Consider the following 25,276-nt stretch of genomic DNA (forward strand, 5'->3'; position numbering starts at 1 on the left):
TTTTCTGGGACACCCTAGCACAGGAGCCAGCCTGGGACTCTCCATCGTCCCCTGCCAGCCCCCCCCCCCCAGACTGGCGTCCCTTCCCCACACCAGATTTCACCTGTATAAAAAATGTTAAGGGGGAAGCCATACAGGCTGATTTGTCCCGGGCCCCGCACCCCCCTAGGGACGGCCCTGCCGAGAGCAGACCTCTGCTATCTGCTGCCCAGTCAGTACCCATTATGGAGTGGGAAAAGCGAAAACTGGAAAGAAAGGCAACGCGCAAAAAATGCAGGCCAAGGGCTCTGACCCACAGAGCTTCGCCGCTCACGGTCCAAAAGCGGAGGGAGTTTTAGTCCCAATCAGCAGCCGTCTGCTGCTCTGCGGCTGGCACCTGCGGTGGGCTCTCAAGCCTCCAGTGCCAGACAGCCTGGACTACGGCCGCTCCGCGCTGGAGTGGGGAGGGCGGCCCGCGGGCGCGGCAGCAGCCGCGGGGCGGAGCTGGATCCTCGCCGGGCCGCCGGGCCGAGTGGCGGGAGAGCGAGAGGACGGCGGAGGGTGAGCGGCGGCTCAGGGGGAGGGGCCAGAGCTGAACGTGGGCATGGGCTGAGCCTGTGGCGGGGGTGGGGGGCCCAGAGGCCGAGTCGGGGGGGAGACGCACTAGAGGAGTGTGGGCCCGCTGCGCACGGGGCTGCGGAGCGAGGCTGGCTCCTGACAGCACCGCTGGGGGAACGGGGTTCGGCGGAGAAATGGACCCGCTCCGTCCCCGTACTTGGGCGAGGAAGCCGTTGCTAACGTTACTGAGCAACGACGCCTTATGAGTCCCCGCCCCTCCGCGGGACGCCCCGGCTCTCGCTTTGTGATTGGCTGGTCCCCGGTCTTCTGTTTCCATGGTGACAGCGCGCGGCTCCAAGGAGGCCGGCTCGAGAGCGCCATGAACAGGAAGAAGCTGCAGAAGCTCACGGAGTCGCTGTGCCGGACCGCGAAGCACTGTGAGTGCGGGGCACGCCCCACCCCGGCTCCCCCAGCAGTTCCCAGCCCCGCCCAGCAAGATCCACGTCCCCCCAACAACCGCTTCACCACCCCAGCACCTCCTCTGCACCCCCCTCCCCATGGCTCCGGCCCCCTAATGCCCAGCCCGGCCCCAGGCGTCCCCCTGCAGCCCCCATGGCTCCAACCCCCTAATCCCCAGCCCGGCCCCAGGCATTCCCCTGCAGCCCCCATGGCTCCAGCCCCCTAATGCCCATCCCATCCCCAGGTGTTCCCCTGCAGCCCCCATGGCTCCAACCCCCTAATCCCCAGCCCGGCCCCAGGCATTCCCCTGCAGCCCCCATGGCTCCAGCCCCCTAATGCCCATCCCATCCCCAGGTGTTCCCCTGCAGCCCCCATGGCTCCAACCCCCTAATCCCCAGCCCGGCCCCAGGCATTCCCCTGCAGCCCCCATGGCTCCAGCCCCCTAATGCCCATCCCATCCCCAGGTGTTCCCCTGCAGCCCCCATGGTTCCAGCCCCTAATCCCCAGCCCGGCCCCAGACATTCCCCTGCAGACCCCGTGGCTCCAGCCCCCTAATGCCCAGCCCGGCCCCAGGTGTTCCCCTGCAGCCCCCATGGTTCCAGCCCCTAATCCCCAGCCCGGCCCCAGACATTCCCCTGCAGCCCCCGTGGCTCCAGCCCCCTAATGCCCATCCCATCCCCAGGTGTTCCCCTGCAGCCCCCATGGTTCCAGCCCCTAATCCCCAGCCCGGCCCCAGGCATTCCCCTGCAGCCCCCATGGATCCAGCCACTAATGCCCATCCCATCCCCAGGCGTTCCCCTGCAGCCCCCATGAATCCAGCCACTAATGCCCATCCCATCCCCAGGTGTTCCCCTGCTGCCCCCAGGGATACAGCCCCTAGTGACCACCCCAGCCCCAAGCATTCCCCTGCATCTCCCCCATCCCCATGGAAACAACCCCCAGGAATTCACCTGCAATTCTCCATTGTCGTGGAACTAGTGCCCTCAAAACTCTTCCAGCTCCCTTAGAAAAACCATGTCAGTCCCCTTACAAAATCAGCCCTACTGGATCTCACTCACCCCTTATGTATCTGCCACACAGTATGTTGTATATTCACTCTGCATCTCTATTAAGTTGTTACACTGTTGTAGGCCTTTCAAACTTTGGGCTCTGAAATTAAGATGTGGAACATACCAGTCTCTATATGTTGTAAAGACCTGGCCAGTGTGTAACATGGCCTATTACAAGATGGAGTCATAACTAATTAGTTTGTAAAGGCCTTGCTAAAAGCTAATTGGGAATCTCCTTTAGCTTGAGTAGGAAGATGTGAGGTCTACTTTAGCTATCACAGTGAAATCAATATAGGGAACAGTACAATGAAAGCCATGAAGCTCTTGTTGGTCACACGTTTGTTATATTATTTAAGAAAAGGATGGGTAGCTGAGAGAAAGGGGAGAGGGCTAGAAGGTGCTTATCTCTTTCTTTTAAGTCTATATGAAGCTATATATGGACACAAGTTTTTAAGGTATATTGAAAACAAGTGTCCTATTGTTTTCTTGTGACCTGAAGTCACGGGAATGGAAATGGCTTTGGAGCTGATGAGTTGGTGGTTCAGTCTGATGCTGAAGAGACCAATTTCAAATGTGGAACAGTTAAAAGAAAAAAGTACCAAAGTATTCTGAATCCTGATTTTAAAAGCCTTTACATAGCATTTCTCTAGCTTTATTAGCGATATTTCTAAATATAATGGCAGACTGAAACAATAGTCTTCCTGTCACTTCTCATCTTGACAGCATTACAGAGTTTAAAACCCACTGAAAATTAATAAAATGATAGTATCCTCTTTTACATAGAGCTGAGCTAGTGTTCCCTCTTCTTCTGGAAAAAACTGTCTAACATCTCATGCCTCCTCGGGAAAGGGGCTTCTGTCCTTGAGAGGTATTTACTTTATATTTTGTTGGTTTTTTAAAATTTGTTAAAGGTTTATTATAATGTTAATGTTGCAGCTTCTCCTTAGTTTTGAATGGCACTTAATATTATAACCTCTATTATAACTTTTTTTTATTTCACAGTCAATAAAATTGAAGTGGAATGTCTCATAAAGCTCTTCCACACCCTGGTGGTTGAACCCAGTGATCGGCATGCCATCATTGGCTTAGATCGTAACACGTTCAGAAACATTCTGCATGTCACATTTGGGATGACAGATGACATGATTATGGACCGAGGTGAGACTAATTGATTAAAAAAGGCTGTAATTTCTGTAAAAGACACCTAGGGCAACAGCTTCCAAACTGGTCTGTGAAGCACGTGCTAGTGGTCCACGGAATGTTCCCAGTTCACATGATGCTGGCTTCTCATTCTTGATGCTCTACAAGAGCATTGCAGAGAAGAGCCTTGATGCTTGTAAAGGTAGCTGGAAACAAGGAGGAGGAGCTGCATGTATGTTAATTAACATTCCCCAAACAAAAATCCTACCAAAACAAGACACTACACTGTACACCATTCTCCCCATGGAGATGAGAAAACAGATGACAGATATTAGTCATATTGCTTAATGCACTACTAGAAGGTGCTCAGATACTATGGTGATGAGTGTAGTATAAGAACCTATACAGAATAGAATAGTTGCTGTAGTTGCCACAAGGATGTTGCACAGTTGCAAGTGGGATTGTGAATGGCGGGTGAAGTGATGTGTGTGATTTGAAATGGAGGAGTCCAAAAGACAATTTATTAAAATATAATCCGAACTATGGAAAAAATTGACAATTTCTTGCTTAGAGCAGAAGACAGACGTTTCCTATGAAAAAGCCATTGATTGACACATCTGCACCGAGTATGATCTCTCACCCATGTGTGATGTTTTCTTCCAGAACCGGGTCACTGTGTTTTCCCGCCTCAATGAGAGAGAGAGATTTGCTGGTGCTAAACTATGTATCAGCTTCCTGACACCCACATTCAGTTAGCCACCCAAACAAACTCCTCAGGACTCTGCCAGTTCTTACTTTGCCTTGAAGGTTAACATTTGGTATGTGATGCTCCAAGAATATGATATGGAGAGTGTACATATAAAAGGGAAATAAAATATGGTGGCATATGCTCTGTCCAGGGCTCTGACCCACTACATATGGGTCACTCAATGACTAACTCTCCTGCAGCTTTGTAAGGGAGGAGGTGTGATCCTAAGAGCATACCAAGTCAGAGGGCAAAGGGCTCTCTGGTATGTAGCAGTTAGTCTCAGCTGGCCTGACCAGTTCAGTGCACCCCACACACTGCAGTCATATTTATTTAAAAGGTGTCTTATCATTGGACAACTAGCAACTCACTGATCATTAATATTCTTGCATGATGTATGTACGGTTGACATGCAAAGAACAATACAGACATGCTGGAAATATGACTAAAATGTGATTAAAGCAAGCATCTCAGAAAAGTTGATAAACAGGTTTTTCTTAGACAAAGATTTGTGAACTCCCCCATTTGTCTTGCAAGACATGGACAATGGGGAAACTTCAGCAAAGCAATAAACAAAGCAATCAGATCACAAGCAGAAGGGAAGACACCATTTGCACTGTAAAAATTGCAGCAGGAAACACTGCATGGGAATTCACCAGAATGGGATACTTTCATCAAGATGGTGTTGCCCCCACATCACACCCTCCCAGAGCAGACAAGAGACTGAATCCCCAAGCAGACCTTCCTGGCTCTTGACACTAGGACATTGAACTTTGGGGGAATATAAGAAACTGGAAAAAGACTTTGCTTTATCCTTCACCAGAGGAGGCAAAGTAAACCAGTGCTTTGGGCTCTTTGTTTGTTCCTGGCTAACATAGCTGCCGACACCATGGGTGCTCCAGGGTTGGAACACCCACAGAAAAAAATTAACAGATGCTTAGCACCCACTGGCAGCCAGCTTCCTCTTTCCCCCCATTAACAGATCAGCTGTTCCACGCTGTGCAGGAGGTGCTGGGAGGGAGAGGGAGGAGAGGGGATGAGGCGTGCTCCAGGGAGGGGGCATAAAGAAGCAGGGTGGGGTGCGGCCTTGGGGGAAAGGGTGAAGTAGGGGAAAGGCTGGGGGCAGAACAAGGGCAGGCAGGGGTGGAGTGCAGGTAGGGACTGGGGGGCCAAGCACCCCCCAGGTAGAGAGGAAGTTGGTGCCTATGTTGGCTAAAGACTGGCCAGCCTTGCTGGAAGAATGACTGTGGTAAGATTCTAGTTTGTTAAATTAGATTATAGTCTTAGAAGTGTATTTTTACTTTTGTTTGTTTGTGACCATTTCTCTCCCAATTCCTTCTATCTGATATCACTTACATCTAGGTTCTATTGTTAGTAAACTTGTTTTACTTTTACAAAATCATTTCAGTGCTGAATATTAAACCAAAGGGTAAAATCCTCAGCTAATCTAGCAGGCTGGTGTGTATTCTGTCTCTGTGGAGGCAACAAATTTAGTAACCTCTGTGAGGGTCCAGTGAGAGGGACTGGATACCACTATGGAGATGGTTCTGGGGAGACTCCAGACTGGAAGGTCTGTTGGTGTCACCCTGCAAGGAGTAACCAGTGTGGTGGCAGCCAGGATGAGGCCATTGTGCTGTCAACATGTTGCTGGTGTCAGGGCTCTGAACCAAAGCTGCACAGCACAGAAGCCCCCAGGGCTGCAGGGCAGGCAGTGACACAACCCCTTACTGATCTGAGCGAACGCCCAAAGTGTTACAACCAGCCTCCTCCAGCTCAGAAGCATTTCCCTGCAGTCATCAGCTCCTGTGACTGGACAGTCACAATAATTACCAGGTTCGCTACTCCTGAGTGACTAGTATACACCAACCAGCTTGTTTGATTCAACTCTGTGTCAGCTCCAATATAACACAGCACTGTAATCTATAGTGAAAACAAGTATAAGTTTATTAACAAAGGCTAAGATTTTAAGAGAGTGAGCAAAGGTAATAAGAACAACACGTAACAAGTAAAACAAAAGTGTAATGCTTCTACTAGACTAAAACTTAACTCTAACAAGCTAACCTTGTCTAAAGCAATTTTGCAACTCTGTCCTTTCATGCAGTGTTTCAACTGAGGTTGTTTGAGAAGTAGTGAGTTTGTCAGGCCTGACTGGAGTTGCTGTTATAGAACACCGAACCCTTGCCAGATGGTATTGAGGGCTTCTTCGGGCCACACCATGCCACAGGGCTGAAGGGAACGGTCGTGTGCTGGTACTCCTGCACAGAGAATATCTCCTTTCCTTTTAATGAAGGAAGGGTAATGAGTAAGCACTGCTGTGCTGAGGTCAGTTCCCTCCACTGTTGTGTGTGGGAGGTTTAAGAATGGGGGTGTCGTGCAGCTCCCTCCCAGCTGCTGAAAATATATGCTAGAAGAGGGCATTATGTTATCATAGCCACCTCCCTTCTCTGTAGTGAGCCACTATAGGGATGACAATAGGCAGGCATTACTGCCTATAGACTGCTCTTTTCCTGCAATGTGGGGGAAATACTAGGGAAATACTGTGTTAGAGTGGATACCCTGAGCAGGGGCACTAAGAGCAGATTGACATGGAGGTTTTGCTGAGCCAGCATAGATTTCTTTCCTTCATTGACAGATAGGAGTGATGAGGAAATATTAGTGCACAAAAATGTGCTTCCTTCCCCGACCCATGGGGTGGAAAGGTGGTGGTTTGGGGCTCTATTGCGCTGGCATGAATTCCCTCTGGCATATAGATGCCTAGAGGAGGGTACTGAGGAGACATTACTGAGAAAGTGCTGTAAAGCTGGGTCTGACTAACTTCCACAGAGTCGCTGCGGGTACGTATCTGAGGTGTTCCATCACTGGGTCTGATTCCCCAAGCAAGGAATACGGAAACGTCATCCTATGGACTGAATGAAATATTGGTCCAGTGGAAAAAATAGTACGTGAACATGTAATTAAAGAGTGTATCATAATGCGTATAGAAAAGGGGGGGGGCTGAATTAAGGCTGAACAGACAACCTAAATTCTGGCATTTCCTAATTTTGCAGCGCTGGATTCTACCTATGTAATTTTCTTTTCACATAATTTTCATGTGTGTAATATTTCAATTCACTGAAATGGTACAGGAGTATTGCTGTTGCTGTAACTAAGCTGCTTAAATACCACTGAGAATCTGGGCCTGACTTACTAATTGTACTAAAAGAATTTTTAAGATGCAAAGCAAAATACTAAGTATTTACAGGCTCCACTGATTGGAAAGTTACACACAGTAGCTTTGTTTCTTATCATAGGGAAGGGTGAAGAAATAAATATGCATATTGGTTCGTGCAAGATGGCAGAAAGTTGTTGGTGTTGAGTGTACAGAAAAAAAAGTGTGTTGGATTTTCTGGATGACTTCCTCCATGGCTGCCTAAGACAAAATATTATCGCTAAAGTCCTATCTGCAAATGTATTTTTAATGGTGGATCTCCTTCAGGCTTTTCTGGGATTTGTGCTACTTACTGGGGTGCATAAACCCAGCAAAGCAACGGGTCAGCTAGCAGAACAAAGTGGCTATTCCACCTGTGATAGCTTAGATCCCCCAATAGGAGTTTGGAGTGGAAGACCATCAGACCTGGATGCAAGATTCTTATAGTAACGGATGTTAAGGCTCATACAGTTTTCAACAGAATAGTGGAAGAAGGGAATTTTTGCTAAAGTGAAGCAAATCAAAACACACAAACATCTTCAGCCAAAAAATGTTCATATTTACACTAAATGAAAGAAACTATTGCCTTGTTTCACAGAATCATAGAAATGGAGAACTGGAAGGAACCAAATTAGGTCATCTAGTCCAGTCCCCTGCACTGAGGGAGAACTAAGTATTTATTATTTAGACCATTACCTACAGGTGTTTATCTAACATGTTCTTAGAAACCTCCACTGACAGAGATTCCACAACCTCCCTAGGTAATTTGTTCCAGTGCTTAACTACCTTTGCAGTTAGGAAGTTTTTCCTAATGTCTTAACTAATTCTCTCTTGCTGCAATTTAAGCCCATTACTGCTTTTTCCTGTTCTCAAGGGGTAAGGAAGACAGTTTATCACCCTCTGCTTTATAACAACCTTTTAGGTACATGAAGAGTATTACCATATCCCGCCGCCCTCAGTCTTCTCTTATCTAGACTAAACAAACTTAGTATTTTTAGTCTTCCTTCATAGATCATGTTTTCTAGATCTTTAATCATTTTTGTTGCTCTCCTCTGGACTTTCTCCAACTTGCCCACATCTATCCCAAAGTATGGTCCCCAGAACTGGATACAGTACTCCAGTTGAGGCCTTATCAGTGCTGAATAGAGTGGAATAATTACTTCTCGTGTGTTCTTACAACACTCCTGCTAATGCATCGCAGAATGTTTGCTTTTTTTTTTTTTGCAACAGTATTACATTTTGCCTCTTGATAGTTTGTGATCCACTATAACCCCCAGATCCTTTTCTGCAGTACTTTCCCCTAGGCAGTCATTTCCCATTTTATATTTGTGCAATTGATTATTCCTTCCTAATCATAGTACTTTGCATTTGTCCCTATTGAATTTCATGATATTTATTTCAGACCATTTCTTCAGTTTGTCAAAATCATTTTGAATTGTTTGGCTTTGCATTGCCCCCCTGTAAGTATTACATTTGCAATACATCTAGCCTTTCTTCTCTTTTCAGTGTTCCGTGCTTTTGACACAGATAATGACAGCTGTGTCAGTGTAATAGAATGGGTGGAAGGTTTATCAATATTTCTTCGGGGGACATTAGAAGAAAAGATGAAATGTAAGGTTTATGTGTATGTCAATTTTTAGTAATAATTAAATTTATGAATATTTAAATCTACTTTTTAAATGTAACTAATACTAATTCTCTGCTGTTATATAATTCAGAGTAATTGAAGGGTTTTCCTTTGAACAATTTCATGCTCCTGAGTTGAGTCTTTCAAAGCTCGTTACCATTGGAATTTTATGTTTTCCATTTGTGCTTGCATTAGAGCCCATAGACATGAAAAAGTCTTTATGAAGATATTAAGACCAAGAATTAAAGACATTTAAAGGTCCAAACTGGGCCATGTGAAATGCTGTTCACGAGGAGCCTCACAGGGACTAAGCCAGTGCAGAGAAGTCCAGAAGCCACTCTGTCCTAGACACTGGAGTAAAAGCCTAAAATAGTGAAATTGTTATTGTGAAGCATAGCCTTTAACCTAATCTTAAAATCTCTTTTAAAATCTTTTTAAAGAACTATTTAAAATTTCTGCATTCATTTTAAGCAAAAGCAATTGCTTGTTCGGATACAAGAGGTGGAAACAATGCCACTGGGTTGAGTCCTCCTAAGCTTGTTACCATTGGACTTTTGTTTTTTCCATCCAAATCGGGCAGAGCTGGGAGTTGAATGTGGGCCTCCCACATTGCAGGCCAGTGCCCTAACCCTGGGCTACAGAGTCACACTAACTTCCCCATCCCCAGCCCTCCGAGAGTCAAACCTGGACCTGAGAAACCTTCCTGCCAAACCTGTCATTGAAACAGATATGTTGCCAAGACATGTTTCTCTTTCAGCAAAACAGCACTTTCTGACAGAAAAATGTTTCACTGAAAATATTTTGACCAGCTCATGTATTGACAAATACAAGTAGACTAAACCAGTTTGGGATAATATTTACAAATAGGAGGGTTGGGTGGGTATTTTACTGACTGAAAGCTTTTTCTTAATAGTGTAATTGGCAAAGGAAAGGACCAGAAAGTTTTAGCAGAAGTCAGGATTGGTTTAGAGTCATTTGTTCTTTAAAGCTGGGCTTGACATGGTTTGAAAGCCAAGATAAACTTGGAGCCACTTGACAATTAAGGAGAGATTTGCTGCTAGAAGGGGAAATGGGTGTGTGTGCTGTCAGTCTTCTCCATATCCATCTCTATCACAGGCCTTTCAACCTGCAACTTTCATACATGTTAGCTTTGGAGTTTTAAAAATATACCTTCTATCTTAGTCTAAACAAGGCCTGTGACCTGCAGCATCTCCTTCCCTGCCTTCACAGATGAATCTGGGCTCAGCTGCATTTGTGCTTTGCTTGTCCTTTGAACTGTTTCGTGCTCTGCCATGCAGTGATGTCAGGGGCTCCACAAATTCATTTCCCTCACATAATTCTAGAGAAAGAGCCATACTGAAGCCCAACACCAGATGCAACTGGACCTCAACATAATCACAATGCTGTAGGTACAGACCCCCAATATACTGAAACAATACCAATTTTTGTATCATCATCCAGAACACCCATAACACTGCAATACCTGGTCACCTTACTCAAATGACTACTTTGAAATTAGATTAATCTGAGTAAAACCACTCTGTCTGACAAGCTCTCTGTTGGCTACCATCACAGTTTGTTGCTGAAATAGCAAAACTGCATTTTTAGACTTAAGGGGAGTAAGACTGTTACCAAACTTGCTAAGAAGTTCTATTAAAAGATTAAGGGCTTTGAAAGAGAGAGGAAACAGTTTTTCACCACAGTTTAAACTAGCCAGCAATCTGTGTGCCAAAGGAGGAAGGAACAGAGAAAAATAAAAAGGAAAGAAAATTTAAAAATACTCAGCATAAAATAGCTGTTTCTGGCTTGTTTGGAGCTTCTTGGTCTTAACCTTGCTTGGCTTTGTGGAATTCTGTTTAGCACTGTGACTACAGTATGATGCGGTCTATATTTTCATTGTGCTTTGGGAAGGAATTTGTCAATTACTGGTAGCTGTCTGACTCCACAGTTGGGGCACATCAATAGAACCAGGATTTCATCCTTTGTCTTAAGGAAGTCAGTAGCAAAATGCCTATTGACTTCAACAGGGGCAGGATTTTATCCAAAGGCAGAAACATATTTTTGCTCTTGTGAAAGTTAGGTGTATCACTTGTATCTTGTACTGCAGTATCACAAGACTCATTGAGAGCAGTCACACATTGAGAGCAGCAAAGAGGAAGCAATGACAAGTATTTTTGTTGATTAATATATAGTAAAAATAAACTACTTTTATAGTATTTAGAGATTCTCTCTCTGCATTAAAGGATCCCTGATTTGCGGTTTTTGAACTGATATAGCTCATGCTCAGATCTTCTAGCCCAACTTCTGAACTGGTTAGGGTTCATACTCTAATTGTAATGCAAAGGTCACAATATCTCAGTAGTATGGATAATTGAGTCCGTTCTCTCCTATCTGCCTCTCACTCAGTTTCTTTCATACAGGCATCAATTTACAAATTGTTTGGAAACAAACTTTCACCACATATTAAACATGTTTAGGGAATGGCAGGAGAAAGAGTATGAATAGCAGTCTTTCCCCCTCTCCTTCCAAACAAAAGGCCTTGGTGAGTGGGACTAGGCAGGGGCTGGGGTTTGTTTCTCCCACAGGGCGCAGGGCTGGGATGGGGCAGTCCTGGTGATGCCAGCCCTGCATAGGACCTCCAGGAGTCTGAGCTGCGATCAGCTGTAGGGTGCCAGGGCTCAGGCTTCCACCCTGTGGATTGGTGGAATGGGGGGTATCAACAGCCCCTGGTGAAGGGTAAAGGATTCTGCTGCCAACTTGACATCTAGTCATTTACAAAACAAGTTTAGATTCTACAGCTCCCCAGCCACTCACTCACACCTGAAACCCAAACTGCAACTTTAACAAACTGTATCCTCAACTTGAGGACCAAAAACTCACAACTTTCTTACAGCCTTCCTTATAACCCAAATAATCACTCACTTTTGTAACTATTATTTAAAATCTGTCACTTACTATGCATTGCATATTTTTGTTTAATCTCTATTAGCTAATCTTCCTTTCAGCTAAAATATATATGAATGATCAGTAAATTATAATTAACAATCAGCATAAAACATTTGTACACGGCAAATGCTTCTCTATACCTGAACTACTCAGTATAAAATTGTCTTTACTTGTTCTAACACATAGCTCACAAGCAACTCTAACGATTTGGGAAATGTTGGTATGAAATTAAATTAGATTTATCTTTTGAAAAGATTGTTTTGAGGTCTATGATCTGAATGGTGATGGATACATTTCAAGAGAGGAAATGTTTCATATGCTGAAGAATAGCCTGCTAAAACAACCATCAGAAGAAGATCCTGATGAGGGAATTAAGGACTTGGTAGAAATAACACTGAAGAAAATGGCAAGTACTAAACCTAAATAGCAATTTATTTTAGTTAAGATGCACCTTTCTAATATCAATGAATTGATCTTCACAACAACTCCAGAAGGTAGGAAAACATTATCCCTACTTTACAAATGGAAACTGAGGCATAAAGATACTAAGTGACTTGCCCTGGTCATACAGGAGGTCTAAGAAAGAGCCAAAAATATAACCTAGATCCCATGAATTCCAGTCCAGTGTCCTAACAACAAAACCACCCTTCCTTGTGCAGTTCATCACACTAATATATTTTCTCCTAATCAACTAAAGATAATTATTTTTAGACTTAGGACTATTTTTTTAAAAGTCCAATAGACAAAATTCCAAGGTGTAGCTGATCCCTTCTATGAGAACATACGATTCTCAAACTTGCTCTGTATTTATTTCAATAAAAGGTGTCACCTACAATTTTATTCTTAATTAAAATTGTGTGTTATCACTTGATTTTATTAGGTAAATCTTACTTCTCCAGTTTACTGATTCTGTTAAAGTACAGCCCCAAGGCTATTCATGTAAACTAAGGGCCTTATCAATGCAACTATTTTTGTGAGTAATGAATGCAGAATTGGATGCTAAAGTTGTAGCAACATTTCCAGTAACACAGACAAATTGTCATACCCTTTCTTTGCCATACAAGAAGTATAAATTGTTTAATATTCAAGTAACGTTGTGTGAGAGAACAATAGAATTTCCAACCTCAATCATTCAAAAATCAGGTCAGGCTCACAGAAATATGAAATTGGCTTAAAAATAATGAGATTTTTAAATGTAATTATAGGGTCTTCTTATTTGCTTTCTATGTTTTAACACTTTAGGGTTAATTTTTTCAAGCTTTTCTCCATAACCATGAGGACTAAAAATGTACTTTTTAAAAAAGAATAAAAGCTGAGATTCTCACATACTAAGATGAGCTGAGGCTTTAAGAGAGACCCAAATATCACAAGACTCATGATAAAATCACAACAGTTGGCAACAATGGAGTAGTGTTAAGAATGTCAAGTACAATAGTTAAAAACTTTGCTGATATATTCTTCAAACTCCATCTATTTAACTGAGCCATAAATAAACATTGCGTGGCTGCCACAGCATTTTTAAAAAAACTTGTTTATTCCAGTTTATTGTAATGAGCTACTGAGTCAGACTATAAGATTCAGTCATTCACAAGAGTTACCAGGGTCTTATGTGAGTTCTGTTAATGAACTCTTAAGAGCTAGGTTTCAGAGTGGGAGCCGTGTTAGTCTGTATCAGCAGAAAGAACAAGGAGGACTTGTGGCGCCTTAGAGCCTAACAACTTTATCTGCGCATAGCTTTCATGGGCTAAAGCCCACTTCATCAGATGCATGCAGTGGAAAATACAGTAGGAAGATTATATGTATATAACTGAGGGTGTATATATATCCAGAGAACATGAAAAAATGGGGGTTGCCATACCAACTCTTAATGAGACTAATCAATTAAGGTGGGCTATTTTCAGCAGGAGGAAAAAAAAACTTGTAGTGATAATCAGGATGGCCCATTTCAAACAGTTGACATGAAGGTGTGAGTAACAGAAAGAGGAAAATTAGCATGGGGAAATAGTTTTTAGTTAGTGTAATGACTCATCCAATCCCAGTCTTTATTCAAGCCTAATTTAATGGTGTCCAGTTTGCAGATTAATTCCAGTTCTGCTGTTTCTCGTTGGAGTCTGTTTTTGAAGTTTTTTTGTTGAATAATTGTGACTTTTAGGTCTGTAATTAAGTGTCCAAGGAGGCTGAAGTGTTCTCCGACTGTTTTTTGAATGCTACAAAAGTTTTTTTTCTCCTGCTGCTAATAGCCAACCTTAATCGATTGGTCTCGTTAAGAGTTGGTATGGCAACCCCCATTTTTTCATGTTCTCTCTGTGTGTGCGTGTGTATATATACACACAATCTTCCTACTGTATTTCCACTGCATAAATCTGATGAAGTGGGCTTTAGCCCATGAAAGCTTATGCTCAAATAAATGTTAGTCTCTAAGGTGCCACAAGAGCTAGCCTGTCAGCACCAAGGAAAGAGCAATATCAGGCACAGAGAGTTTTTTGAATCTCTCCCCAGTGACGCATCCAGCCAGTATCGGATTGGCATTGACTGCTTCTGTTTCTTTTTAGGTAGAAGAAGACTGGGCTGACATAGCACCAGACAGAGATGTAAGGGAGAATGGGGGGGAAAAATATGAGGGTATTTGTGGCTTAAACTCACCCCTACCACAAACGAACAAGTAATGGAAGATCATTTTTAGTTCACAATTTAACCATTCTACTCTTCAAAAGTTAGAAATGTCATAGTTTAGGGTGACTTTAAATGCAACAGTAAAATAATTTCTTCCTTGAACAGTTATCAATATGAACTCCACTCTTAGTGCTCATTTATCCCATGCACGTGAAATCAGGTTCTCTTAGCCAGCTGTGGCTGTTGGGGTCATGTCTGCACTCTAGATACCCTGACCCCTCCCCCCAAGGATGTAAAGGGTAGAGTGACCCCAATCATCCCTCAGTTCCTAATTAGTGCCTGTGGCAGTGAGAGAGAACCTCTCCACCTACATCTCTGTGCACTGTGCCAGTTAGTAGTAGTACTGATAATTAGCTATTTGGTTAGAAGTGTTAGTCTTTTGTCCGGTGGCAAAAAAAATGGTTTTAGTCAGATATTTAGTATTAGACTACATTCCTTCTACCACACCCTCTCCCTTGTACAGGGGCGCTAGCAGCATCGCAGAAGCAAAATCTCTGGGGCTTAAAACCTGGTCCAAGTGTGACGCTTCAGTGTTGCTTAACAGAAGGTAGACCAGGTGCCTTTTTTGCTTAAAGGAAGGACATATTCTTGAGCAATGTCCATGTATCACTCCTCTAAAGTTCTAAACAGACTCTGAAAGCTAGAGTGAAACCTGCCTCAATTGTTCCTCATGAAGTACTCTGTACAAGCCTCCATGGATGCCAAAAGAAAGGATGTAGCAAGATGTTAGTCCTCTGGTCAGTCCCTCTCCATGAACAGACTGGTGAGTCAAAATTTTACCCCAAGATTCCATGCTACATTGACCAACATGTCCCAGTCGTCTGCTTCCATTCCAGCTTTGACTACACCAGACGGGAGGGGAGGAACACCCACTCCAGAGGTAAGATGAGATGTAGATCACCCTCCCTGATGCCTACCAAGTTGAGATACAAGAGTCAGCAAATATCTGATTCATCTCAGGCTCAACAATTGAAGGTTAGCCAACAGCCTGACATAGATCCCTCTGGTGCTTCAGTACCAACCACTAAACATATGCGTGGAGTACCAACTAAATCTGTGGACTGCCCTTCCTCTGGCACCAATCTATCAGAACTCGTTGCCTTGGTATCTGCTGCATCTATCCTGTCTCTGTTGCCATCTAAAGCATATAAGGCACCAAATGATCTAACTGTACGACTGGTACCAGAGTCACTTTTCCTTGAGAGGTTGAGGTTCGTGATAGTTAAGCTACCAGTTACCAGGTCATCAGAATGGCAGATGAAGGAGGTCTCTCTACTGACTTCATCCCCTACCCAAGTAGGGAAAATACAGCAGAGCCAGGACACTCCTGACAGAATGGCTTCATCTTTAGATGTCTATTCCTTTTTTTCATCACTATTGATGCACAGTATGGAGTCATCTACTACATATGCACAAAAACACCCCCTGCCCACCTCCACCAGGTTGCACTTAGGTTACTTATCACCTCACTATCTTCTAGGTATTTGCAAATTGAATGCTTAATTATTTGCTCCATTATCGTTTCAGGTACTGAAATTAAGCTGACTGGTCTGTAATTCCCTGGGTTGTCCTTATTCTCCTTTTTATAGATGGGCACTATATTTGCCCTTTTCCAGTCCTCTGGAATCTCTCCTGTCTTCCATGATTTTTCAAAGATAATCGCTAATGGCTCAGATATCTCCTCAGTCAGTTCCTTGAGAATTCTAGGATGCATTTCATCAGGCGCTGGTGACTTGAAGACATCAAACTTGTATAATTTTTAACTTTTCCCATATTTTAGCCTCTGATCCTACCTCATTTTCACTGGCATTCATTATGTTAGATGTCCAATTGCTACTAAACTTTTTGGTGGAAACTGAAACAACAAAATCATTTAGCACTTCTGCCATTTCCACATTTTTGGTTATTGTCCCACCCCCTCCTCATTGAGTAACGGCCTTGGTCTTCCTCTTGCTTCCATACTAATCCATACCAATCTTTAACGTACCAATCCAATAAGATTTAGCATACCATACCAATCCAGTGTTAGTCCTGGCACATAATTTGTTTTGAAGCCTTGTGGAATATACTTCTTTGAGACAGTCAGCGCCGCATTGACAAACTGGTCATAATTTCTGGTATTGGTTCAATCTTTCTTAAAATGGCATCAAGGTCATTGGTGAAGCTGTTACATTCTGCTTTTTTTTAAATTAAAGCAGTACCAACATGGTACTGAGTTAGGCGGTATGGCTGCATTGATCTGGATGGTGATGGGTGCAACACTCTGTACCTCAGACTACCAACCTGGAACTCCCACATTCACCATTGTCATATGATTGATACATTTTGTACAAAGTATGCCTTGTGAGGTATCATTTTTAAAGCCTTGATCTGCTGAACATTAATATCCCATTGAATTGTACGTGCCATCATTATACGTGATGTTATGAAGTATTCCTATATGTTTCAGAGTAACAGCCGTGTTAGTCTGTATTCGCAAAAAGAAAAGGTGTACTTGTGGCACCTTAGAGACTAACCAATTTATTTGAGCATGAGCTTTTGTGAGCTACAGCTCACTTCATCGGATGCATACTGTGGAAACTGCAGCAGACTTTATATATACACAGAGAATATGAAACAATACCTCCTCCCACCCCACTGTCCTGCTGGTAATAGCTTATCTAAAGTGATCATCAGGTGGGCCATTTCCAGCAAATTTGCAAATTGGATACTATTAATTTAGGCTTAAATAGAGATTGGGAGTGGCTAAGTCATTATGCAAGGTAGCCTGTTTCCTCTTGTTTTTTCCTACCCCCCCCCCCCCCAGATGTTCTGGTTTAACTTGGATTTAAACTTGGAGAGTGGTCAGTTTGGATGAGCTATTACCAGCAGGAGAGTGAGTTTGTGTGTGTATGGGGGTGGGGGGGATGTGAGAAAACCTGGATTTGTGCAGGAAATAGCCCAACTTGATTATCATGCACATTGTGTAAAGAGTTGTCACTTTGGATGGGCTATCGCCAGCAGGAGAGTGAATTTGTGTGGGGGGGTGGAGGGTGAGAAAACCTGGATTTGTGCTGGAAATGGCCCATCTGATGATCACTTTAGATAAGCTATTACCAGCAGGACAGTGGGGTGGGAGGAGGTATTGTTTCATATTCTCTGTGTATATATAAAGTCTGCTGCAGTTTCCACGGTATGCATCCGATGAAGTGAGCTGTAGCTCACGAAAGTCCATTCCTATATGTGTTACTGAAATATCTTATGAGGTTGGGAAATGCCCACACCTAGCCTTTCAGTAGGGACAAAGGAGCAACTATCACTGGCCAGACAGGTGTTGATGGCCCATCAAGAAGAATCCACTATCCCAGAGACTTCTGAAAGAGGGCACATACACAATGGGGGCAGCCTGACCCCCACATCACAGCAAGGATCTTTCTAGCAGCTAGAAGAAAGTATAAAAGAGGGACAGTAACATAATCACTGGGCCTCTCTCCTCCTGCATCTCAACACTTGGAAGATCATCCAGAAGACAAAGTCTTTGAACTGGGGAGATTGCTCCCAAGCTGAAAGGAAAACCCCATCTGTGCATTTGAAACTGTGATCTGCCTGTAACATCTGTTAGGGTGAGAGACTATTTGATTCAAATCTTGCTTAGTCTGTTAAAGTTAGAATTTAGACTGCATTTCTATTTTTAATTTTTAGGCAACCAACTTTGATCTCTATGCTTGCTACTTGTAATTACTTAAAAATCTATCTGTAGTTAATACATCTGTTTTATGTTTTACCTAAAAGAGTGTGGTTTTGGCTGGAGTGCTTGGGGAATCTCAGCTCAGGTTAGCAAAGGCTGTTGCACATGCACTACCCTTTTGTCGGAGTGGTGAACTTATTAATGAGCTTGCACTGTCCACGGGACTCTTGAGCAGTGTAAGCTGATATATTGCTGGGGTGATTGGTTGGTGCCGGTCTCTATATGATTCATAAGTGGCTCAGGGAGCATTCATGCAATTTAGCTGGGTGTGGGGCTCCACATGTTGATGGCTGAGTGATTACAGCACCTGGAAGGGTCTTGCTGCTTGGCACTGGCATAGCATTGTGTGAGACAGCCCAGGCTGGAGACTTAAGGGGGCACAGCGGTCCCACAGTTCCATATTGTATCCTGGGGTTCCCATCACAAGGGGCCAGTGCTGCAAATGTGGAATCAGACCCAAATTAAGTTTGTTATATGAATCAGCTATGTTGTTGCTAACAAACACTACATCAGGGTTGTAGCCCTGTATCCATGGACTGCTACTGAAAAAACTGGGGAACTTAAGATTCTGAATTAACTCAAATGTATCCTCATTGATCACTTCAGTGAATTCCAGGACCTCATCAAGTACATAGCAGTCTCTCTGGAGATTATCAGGAAGTAGTACAGAGGAAACCTCAAAAGCTCTTGGATACTTTGCACTCTTCCATAACTGTCAGGCTTTCCCTGCCAATAAATAAGGTATTGTTGGAGCCTTCACAAGACCTGAGGCAGACTTCAGCATTTGATTCTTGCTATACCTAAGAGTGCAGATAGAAGTCCCTTCCAGTGCGTTTGAATATTCTTATTCTCACCGGGTACAGGGATCTCTGGTTGTAGGAACCATCCAGGAGAAGTCCAAGCAGCTAGGGCCTCCCAAAGAAACATCTAGGGAGAAAAACCCTAAAAAACTAGACCTGTTTGGATGCAAAGTCTGTTCACCTGCCAGCTCCAGATGCTTATAGCTAGCTACCAACTCTTCTTTAAATATGACTTTTAAAATGGGAGAAACTATCTCAGTTTGTGGATAATCTACCATGGGAACATCGAGAGGAATTTAAAGCCATCATGATGGAAAGACAACTGATACTGCACGTTTCTATTCAAGATGCACTTGACATGTCCAACACAACAGCACTTACTATGGCCACTTCTGTTATAGTGAAAAGATATGTCTGGCTTTGATCATTAAGGATTCACAGGAAGGTCCAACCCACAATTTAGGATCTTCCCTTTGAAGTTAAAATAAGCATTTTAATTCCAAAACAGGTAAGGCCCTCCATTCACTGGAGGACTCTAGGACAACTCTGCATTCCTTGGGTCTGTAGTTCTATCCTCAAGAAGAAAGCAAGTAAGACCACAGTCTTCTGTCAGACAAAATCTCTCTGCCCATTACTATTATCAGCCCCAGAGGACCTCTAAACCACAAATAAAAAAGGAGAGGTTCTATCAACAATGATCTTCTGCCTCTTCCTCCACTTCTGCACAATCTGCATCTTCCACCAGGTAGCAGGTTTGATATCGGTGTTGAGAGCCTGACAGAACTTCTCAAGGATCGCTTCCCTTCCATAGATCCCTTTGGCAACCACCTTTTATTTTTGGGAAGACCTAGACTCAGTCACCTCAGACTAGTGTGTCTTGGAAATTGCAGAAAAGGGGTATTGTATCTAATTTAATCTCTTCCTATCCCCTCCTCCCATCCCTTATAAGGGACCAGATACTGTTGAAACAATAAGTGGAATCCCTTTCTACATCTCAGAGCTGTGGAGGAGGCATCTTTAGAGTTCAGGACTAGGGGGGATATTCCCATTCTTTTCTCATCCTGAAGAAGAAAGGTTGATGTCTCATTCTGGACTTCTGATATCTCAACAGATTCATCTGTCATTTCAAATTCAGGGATTGTGACTCTGGCCTCTAATTCCCTCATTAGATCCTAAAGACTAGTTCCTGGCAGTCGACTTTCAGGATGCATATTTTCACATATCCATTCATCTGGAGTACCTCAAATTCATCTCACTATCAGTACAAGGTCCTGCCCTTGGGTCTTTCCACAGCACAAGGGTATCTACCAAGTGCTTGGCATCTTATCTAAAAAGGGGATCCAGGTCTATCTATATCGAGAACTGGTTGATCCAAAGAAGATCACACCAGCAAATGATCAATGCAATTCAAGTGGCCTTAAAGCTCTTTGCCTCACTGTGCCTCAAAGCCAGAGAAAAATCCACACTTACTCCAACTCAAAGCATAGAGTTTATAGAAGCCATGTTAGATTCTGGGTTGACAAGAGCTTACCTTCCATGAGATTCCAAATTATAGTGAACCTCATGCACCAGGTTCTATCTCACGCAGAGACATTGATAAGAGTATGCCTCAGACTTCTGGGACAGATGGTTTCATCCACATATGTGACACAGTTTGCCAAACTTCACCTATGCTGCATCAAGGGTGATTGAAATCAGTGTATCTACCCAGCAGAGACCACATGAACATGTTGGTCACGGTCCCTCAGAAAGTCTTCTCCTCTTTAAACTGGTGGACAAATACATTTTGGTTGTGCAAGGGAGTACCCTTCTCTGCACCCCTACATATCAAGACAGGTGACAGATACTTCTACTTAGGGATTGGTAGAGGGGCCTCACCTACATCACTTTCTGCCACAGGGTCTGTCGTCCCCTCAAGAACCTTATCTACACATAAGCATCCTTGAACTCAGAGCCCTTTGCCTGTCAGTCAAAGCATTCTTCCCTCTACTCCAGGGATCCACAATCCAAATGCTGACAGACAACACCACAGCTATGCATTATGTCAGACAAGAAGGAGCTATGTCATTTCCATTCTGTCAGGAAGCCATTAAGCTCTGGACTTGATGCATTAATTACTAGATCATGCTAGTGGCCTAGTATCTTCCAGCTGTTCGGAACTTGTTAACAGTTTATGACACGCAGGCACCCCAATATTCACCGCTGTCATGTAATTAGGATATGTTTTGTACAAAGTATGCCTTGTGAGGTATCATTCTAAAAGTCTTGATCTGCTAGACATGCATATCTTGTTAGATCATATGTGCTATTGTCGTATGTGAAATTATGAAGTTTGGCTCTGCATGTGTTACTGAAACATGTGAGGTTAAATACCCACAAGCAGCCTTTTAGGTACAACAGTAAAAAGGCCAAACAATGTTAATGACTTATTGAGGAAATGCACACAAGTACAAGGATTACCCCAAGCACTGTGTACAACAGAAACCTCTCAGAGATAGCACTACACAATGGGAATTGTTTGACCCAGGTCACAGCAAAAGAGCTTTCCAGCAAGTGTGAAGAAAATATAAAAGGGGAGAAATGACATCATGATGGTACCACACTCTTCCTACAACAACACACCTGGAAAAATCTGAGGATGATACTGAGTGTCCTGAGACAAGATGCTGGATTGATTATCAGTATAGCCCCAGCATGGGCTAGGCAGTTCGGGTATTCAAATTTGGTGAACCTCTCAACGCAGCCGCCAGTTATGTTGCCTGAGTTCGGCAGAACAATGATCAGGCCATACTCCAAGATCCAGCATGGTTACATTTTATAGCCTGAACGCTGGCTGACTGACATCCACTGAAAGAAGCTGTTTAGTTCGAGTTCAGTACATTCTGTTCCAAAGCAGGAAAGGTTCAACTAGACTAACTTATACAGCTAAGTAGAAAAGGTTTTCATTTGGGCATTTCAGAATCACTGCTGTCTCCTTAATTTCAAGCAATACTGGAGTATTTATTAACCCTGAAACCACTCAGACTTTCTATTAGTTCCATAAAGGTCCATCTACCAGCAGTCTCTGTACATCACCCTCCTATTCAGGGCCACACTCTGTCTTCTCACTGTACAGCTGCTAGATTCCTTAAGGGCCTAACCCATGTTTTTCCCCCAGGTCAGGAGCCCCTCTCCCTCTTGTGACTTCAATATAGCATTAGCAGGGATGATTGCCCCTCTCCCACTTTGAGCCCTTAGCAGCCTGTTCCCTAGATCAGTGTTTCCCAAACTTGGGACGCCGCTTGTTCAGGGAAAGCCCCTGGCGGGCCAGGCCAGTTTGTTTACCTGCCGCGTCCAGAGGTTCAGCCGATCGCGGCTCCCACTGGCTGCGGTTCGCCGCTGCAGGCCAATGGGGGCTGCGGGAAGCAGTGGCCAGTACGTCCCTCGGCCTGCACCAGTGGGAGCCGCGATCGGCTGAACCTGTGGACGCGGCAGGTAAACAAACTGGCCCGGCCCGCCAGGGGCTTTCTCTGAACAAGCAGCCTCCCAAGTTTGGGAAACACTACCCTATATCATCCCGATCTATGAAGCCTGCCTTTTTAGTAACCATTACATCAACTTGAAGGGTAGGGGCTCTCAGGGCGGGTCTCCCTTATAAAGTGTTTCATAAGGACAGGGTCACACTCAGGCTTCATCCCACATTCCTGCCCAAAGTTGTGTCAGACTTCCACATGAACCAATTCATCTCCCAGTTTTCTCACTCAAACGGGGATGAAGCTAAATTTCACACATCTGATTTAGTTAGGTCATTGTTACACTACCTTAACAGGTCAAAATAATTCAGGAACACACCTTGATTGAGTCGGTTATGGGTCAGGCTGTATTCTTACAGAGATTAACAAAATGGTTCTCCACTTGTATAAGAAAGTGTCATAAGCTAGCGAAGTTAGATCTACCTAGTTACCTTAGAGCTCATTCCATTAGAGCTCAGTCAGCCTCTGCTGCCTGTTTGAAAAATGTCCCTATTTCTGAAATTTGTAAGACAGCTATGTGGTGTTCATGCCACATATTTATAAAATGCTTTCCTAGAGACTTCCAGAGTGAACACCTGTGATGGCAGAGCTGTCCTGTTTAAATAGGACTCCTAAAGCCTATCTCAAAACAATCAGACCACTGCATATTAATTACCAAAAGTGGAATTCATGTGGACAATTCCTAGAAGAAGAACAAGTATTTTTACCTTATAGTAACTACGGTTCTTTGAGATGTACTGTCCACTATGGATTACCACTCCTCCCGGATTCTGTGTTGGCCAAAGAACTGCAGGACAGTTGGCCCATTCTACCATTTATGCAATCAGGTGGGGGATATGAGAACATCTTGGGTGCAAGCAAGACGCCCCAACAGAAACTGCTGGCCAAAGGAACCTGATCTGGTGTGCATGCACACCAAGAGTGGAATCCAACTCGACAATCACTCAAAGATTAAGTTATTTTATAGCATAAGCATAGTGACTGTAAGATAAGTAACCGCTTTTGACCAATAATGCTAATCCTCCTTTCCTAGGACTGTGATCATGATGGCAAGCTCTCTTACGCAGATTTTGAAAAAGCTGTAAGAGATGAAAATCTTCTCTTGGAAGCATTTGGACCATGTTTGCCAGATATCAAGGTATTAAATCATTCTTGCATGTAAAAAAATTAAATAACTTGTGATAATACTGCCCATCAGCCTAATTATTGCTTGAAAGCTTAACACTGCAATACATACATTCACAGTTCTTTGAGAATTGCCAGATCTCCAGTTGTAAGATATTCATGTCTGTCTATCATAGCAAGACCTACACAAACACTTCCTTGCAGATCCAGGGCTTCCAGGATTCCCGCCCAGGACAGCCAGCCAAGCAGACTGTCCCCATCACTGGGGCTCTTAGGAGCCTGCCTCCTCCACAGCCCCAATTCCCAGAACTGCTCACCAGGCAGCTCAGAGAGAGCTTGGATTCCATTTTGCACAGAACTTCAAAATGTTGAGGTTTTATTCTGACTCAGAACAAAACCAACTTTTGAAATCCATCATGAAAAAGGATTACTATTACTACTATCCTCTGCCCAGCTGTAGTATTTATCTTAATTTTAGAGCTAAGGGAAACAAAAGCATTAGATTAAGTGACTTGCCCAACCTCATATAAAGTTGGTGACAAAACTGGACTGAAAATCCAGGTCATCTAATAGGGGGGAGGGATAGCATAGTGGTTTGAGCATTGGCCTGCTAAACCCAGGGTTGTGAGTTCAATCCTTGAGGAGGCCATTTAGGGATCTGGGGCCAAAATTGGGGATTGGTCCTGCTTTGAGCAGGGGGTTGGACTAGATGACCTCCTGAGGTCCCTTCCAACCCTGAGATTCTATGAACTCCTACTCTGCTCTAGTTATTAAACCATGGTCTTGCTGAAGCTTCAGATCAACTGTTACATGCTTGCAGCTTCTATGCTTTGTGTACTATGCCCTACAAAGCATGTAAGTTTTTTTAAAAGGAAACTAGGGCTCCAGTAGAAAAGGAGAGCACTCTAGTACATATTAGCCTGCAGCTCCAGACCCAGAAGACGTTTGGATATGCTCTTTATGGTCCTGTAGCATTAAAAAAAAAAATCACCAAAACAAGCACCTCATTTTTTTTTACTTTCCTTAAGCCAAGGCAAAACAGCATTCTCAATGCAGCCTTTTTTTTTTTTTTAACTTCCGATGTTCAAAAATCAGGCTATTCCCATAAGTAGTATATCGAGTGATAACTATGTATATGTATCCTTTGGTTTCCCAAAGGAACCATCACTTTGAATGTTCTGACTTAAGTTCTTGGCCATGAAGCCATTTACATTTAATTTCCATTATCAAAGTGCCAGGTGGCATTCAAGAAATTGGAAAGATGTTTTCAAATGTTCAGTAATTTGTTTACTCTTACAAGCCTCAATTTAGCACTATTATTTTCTGAATACCTTTCATCCTTTCTTAAACTAGTTTAACAAACTTATTTTGTTTTACAACTATTTTGTCACACTGTCTCTCATTTCTTTTACAGAGCAGCATGGCATTTGAAATGCAGGCATTCCGAGAAACTGGTGATATGTAGCTCTGCAACTGGAAAACTGCTGTAAAGGACAGTTTCTCTGCATCAGTTTTCTTAAGACAGTAAAAACAGCAGCAAGTCAGAACTCTTACTTTAATACTACATCTCAGCATTCCTTAACTTCAGTATAACTGCTACTGAAGAAATGGGTAAGAGGATAACAAATGGCTTTTAAAGGAGTTAATGTTTCATGAGGTATAAAATATTATCTGTGTGTCTGGCTACTGAGATACAAGAGTGCTACTAATTATAGACACATTTGTTTAATGAAATGTCAAAAAATACAA

General features: G+C 43.4%; 1 protein-coding gene across 1 annotated transcript; it reads left to right on the top strand.

The window, feature by feature from the left end:
• The first annotated feature begins 689 nt into the window (after positions 1-689).
• On the top strand, positions 690-25,233 carry CLXN (calaxin). The gene is made up of 6 exons (XM_084618626.1): positions 690-974; positions 3,048-3,203; positions 8,624-8,728; positions 11,945-12,096; positions 23,436-23,540; positions 24,942-25,233. The coding sequence occupies exons 1-6, from the start codon at positions 800-802 to the stop codon at positions 24,990-24,992; spliced, it is 744 nt and encodes a 247-aa protein (XP_084474752.1). The 5' UTR covers positions 690-799; the 3' UTR covers positions 24,993-25,233.
• The last annotated feature ends 43 nt before the right edge of the window (positions 25,234-25,276 follow it).

The sequence above is a fragment of the Lepidochelys olivacea genome (genome assembly GCF_965140295.1).
Source record: "Lepidochelys olivacea isolate rLepOli2 genome assembly, chromosome: 2".
NCBI lineage: Eukaryota > Metazoa > Chordata > Testudines > Cheloniidae > Lepidochelys > Lepidochelys olivacea.

Excerpts from the sequence above, each read along its gene's own strand:
- CLXN (XM_084618626.1), top strand. The coding sequence starts at position 800 with ATGAGTCCCCGCCCCTCCGCGGGACGCCCCGGCTCTCGCTTTGTGATT. Across the intron at positions 3,204-8,623 it reads TGACATGATTATGGACCGAG|TGTTCCGTGCTTTTGACACA; the intron begins GTGAGACTAATT and ends TTCTCTTTTCAG. Across the intron at positions 12,097-23,435 it reads AAATAACACTGAAGAAAATG|GACTGTGATCATGATGGCAA; the intron begins GCAAGTACTAAA and ends CTCCTTTCCTAG.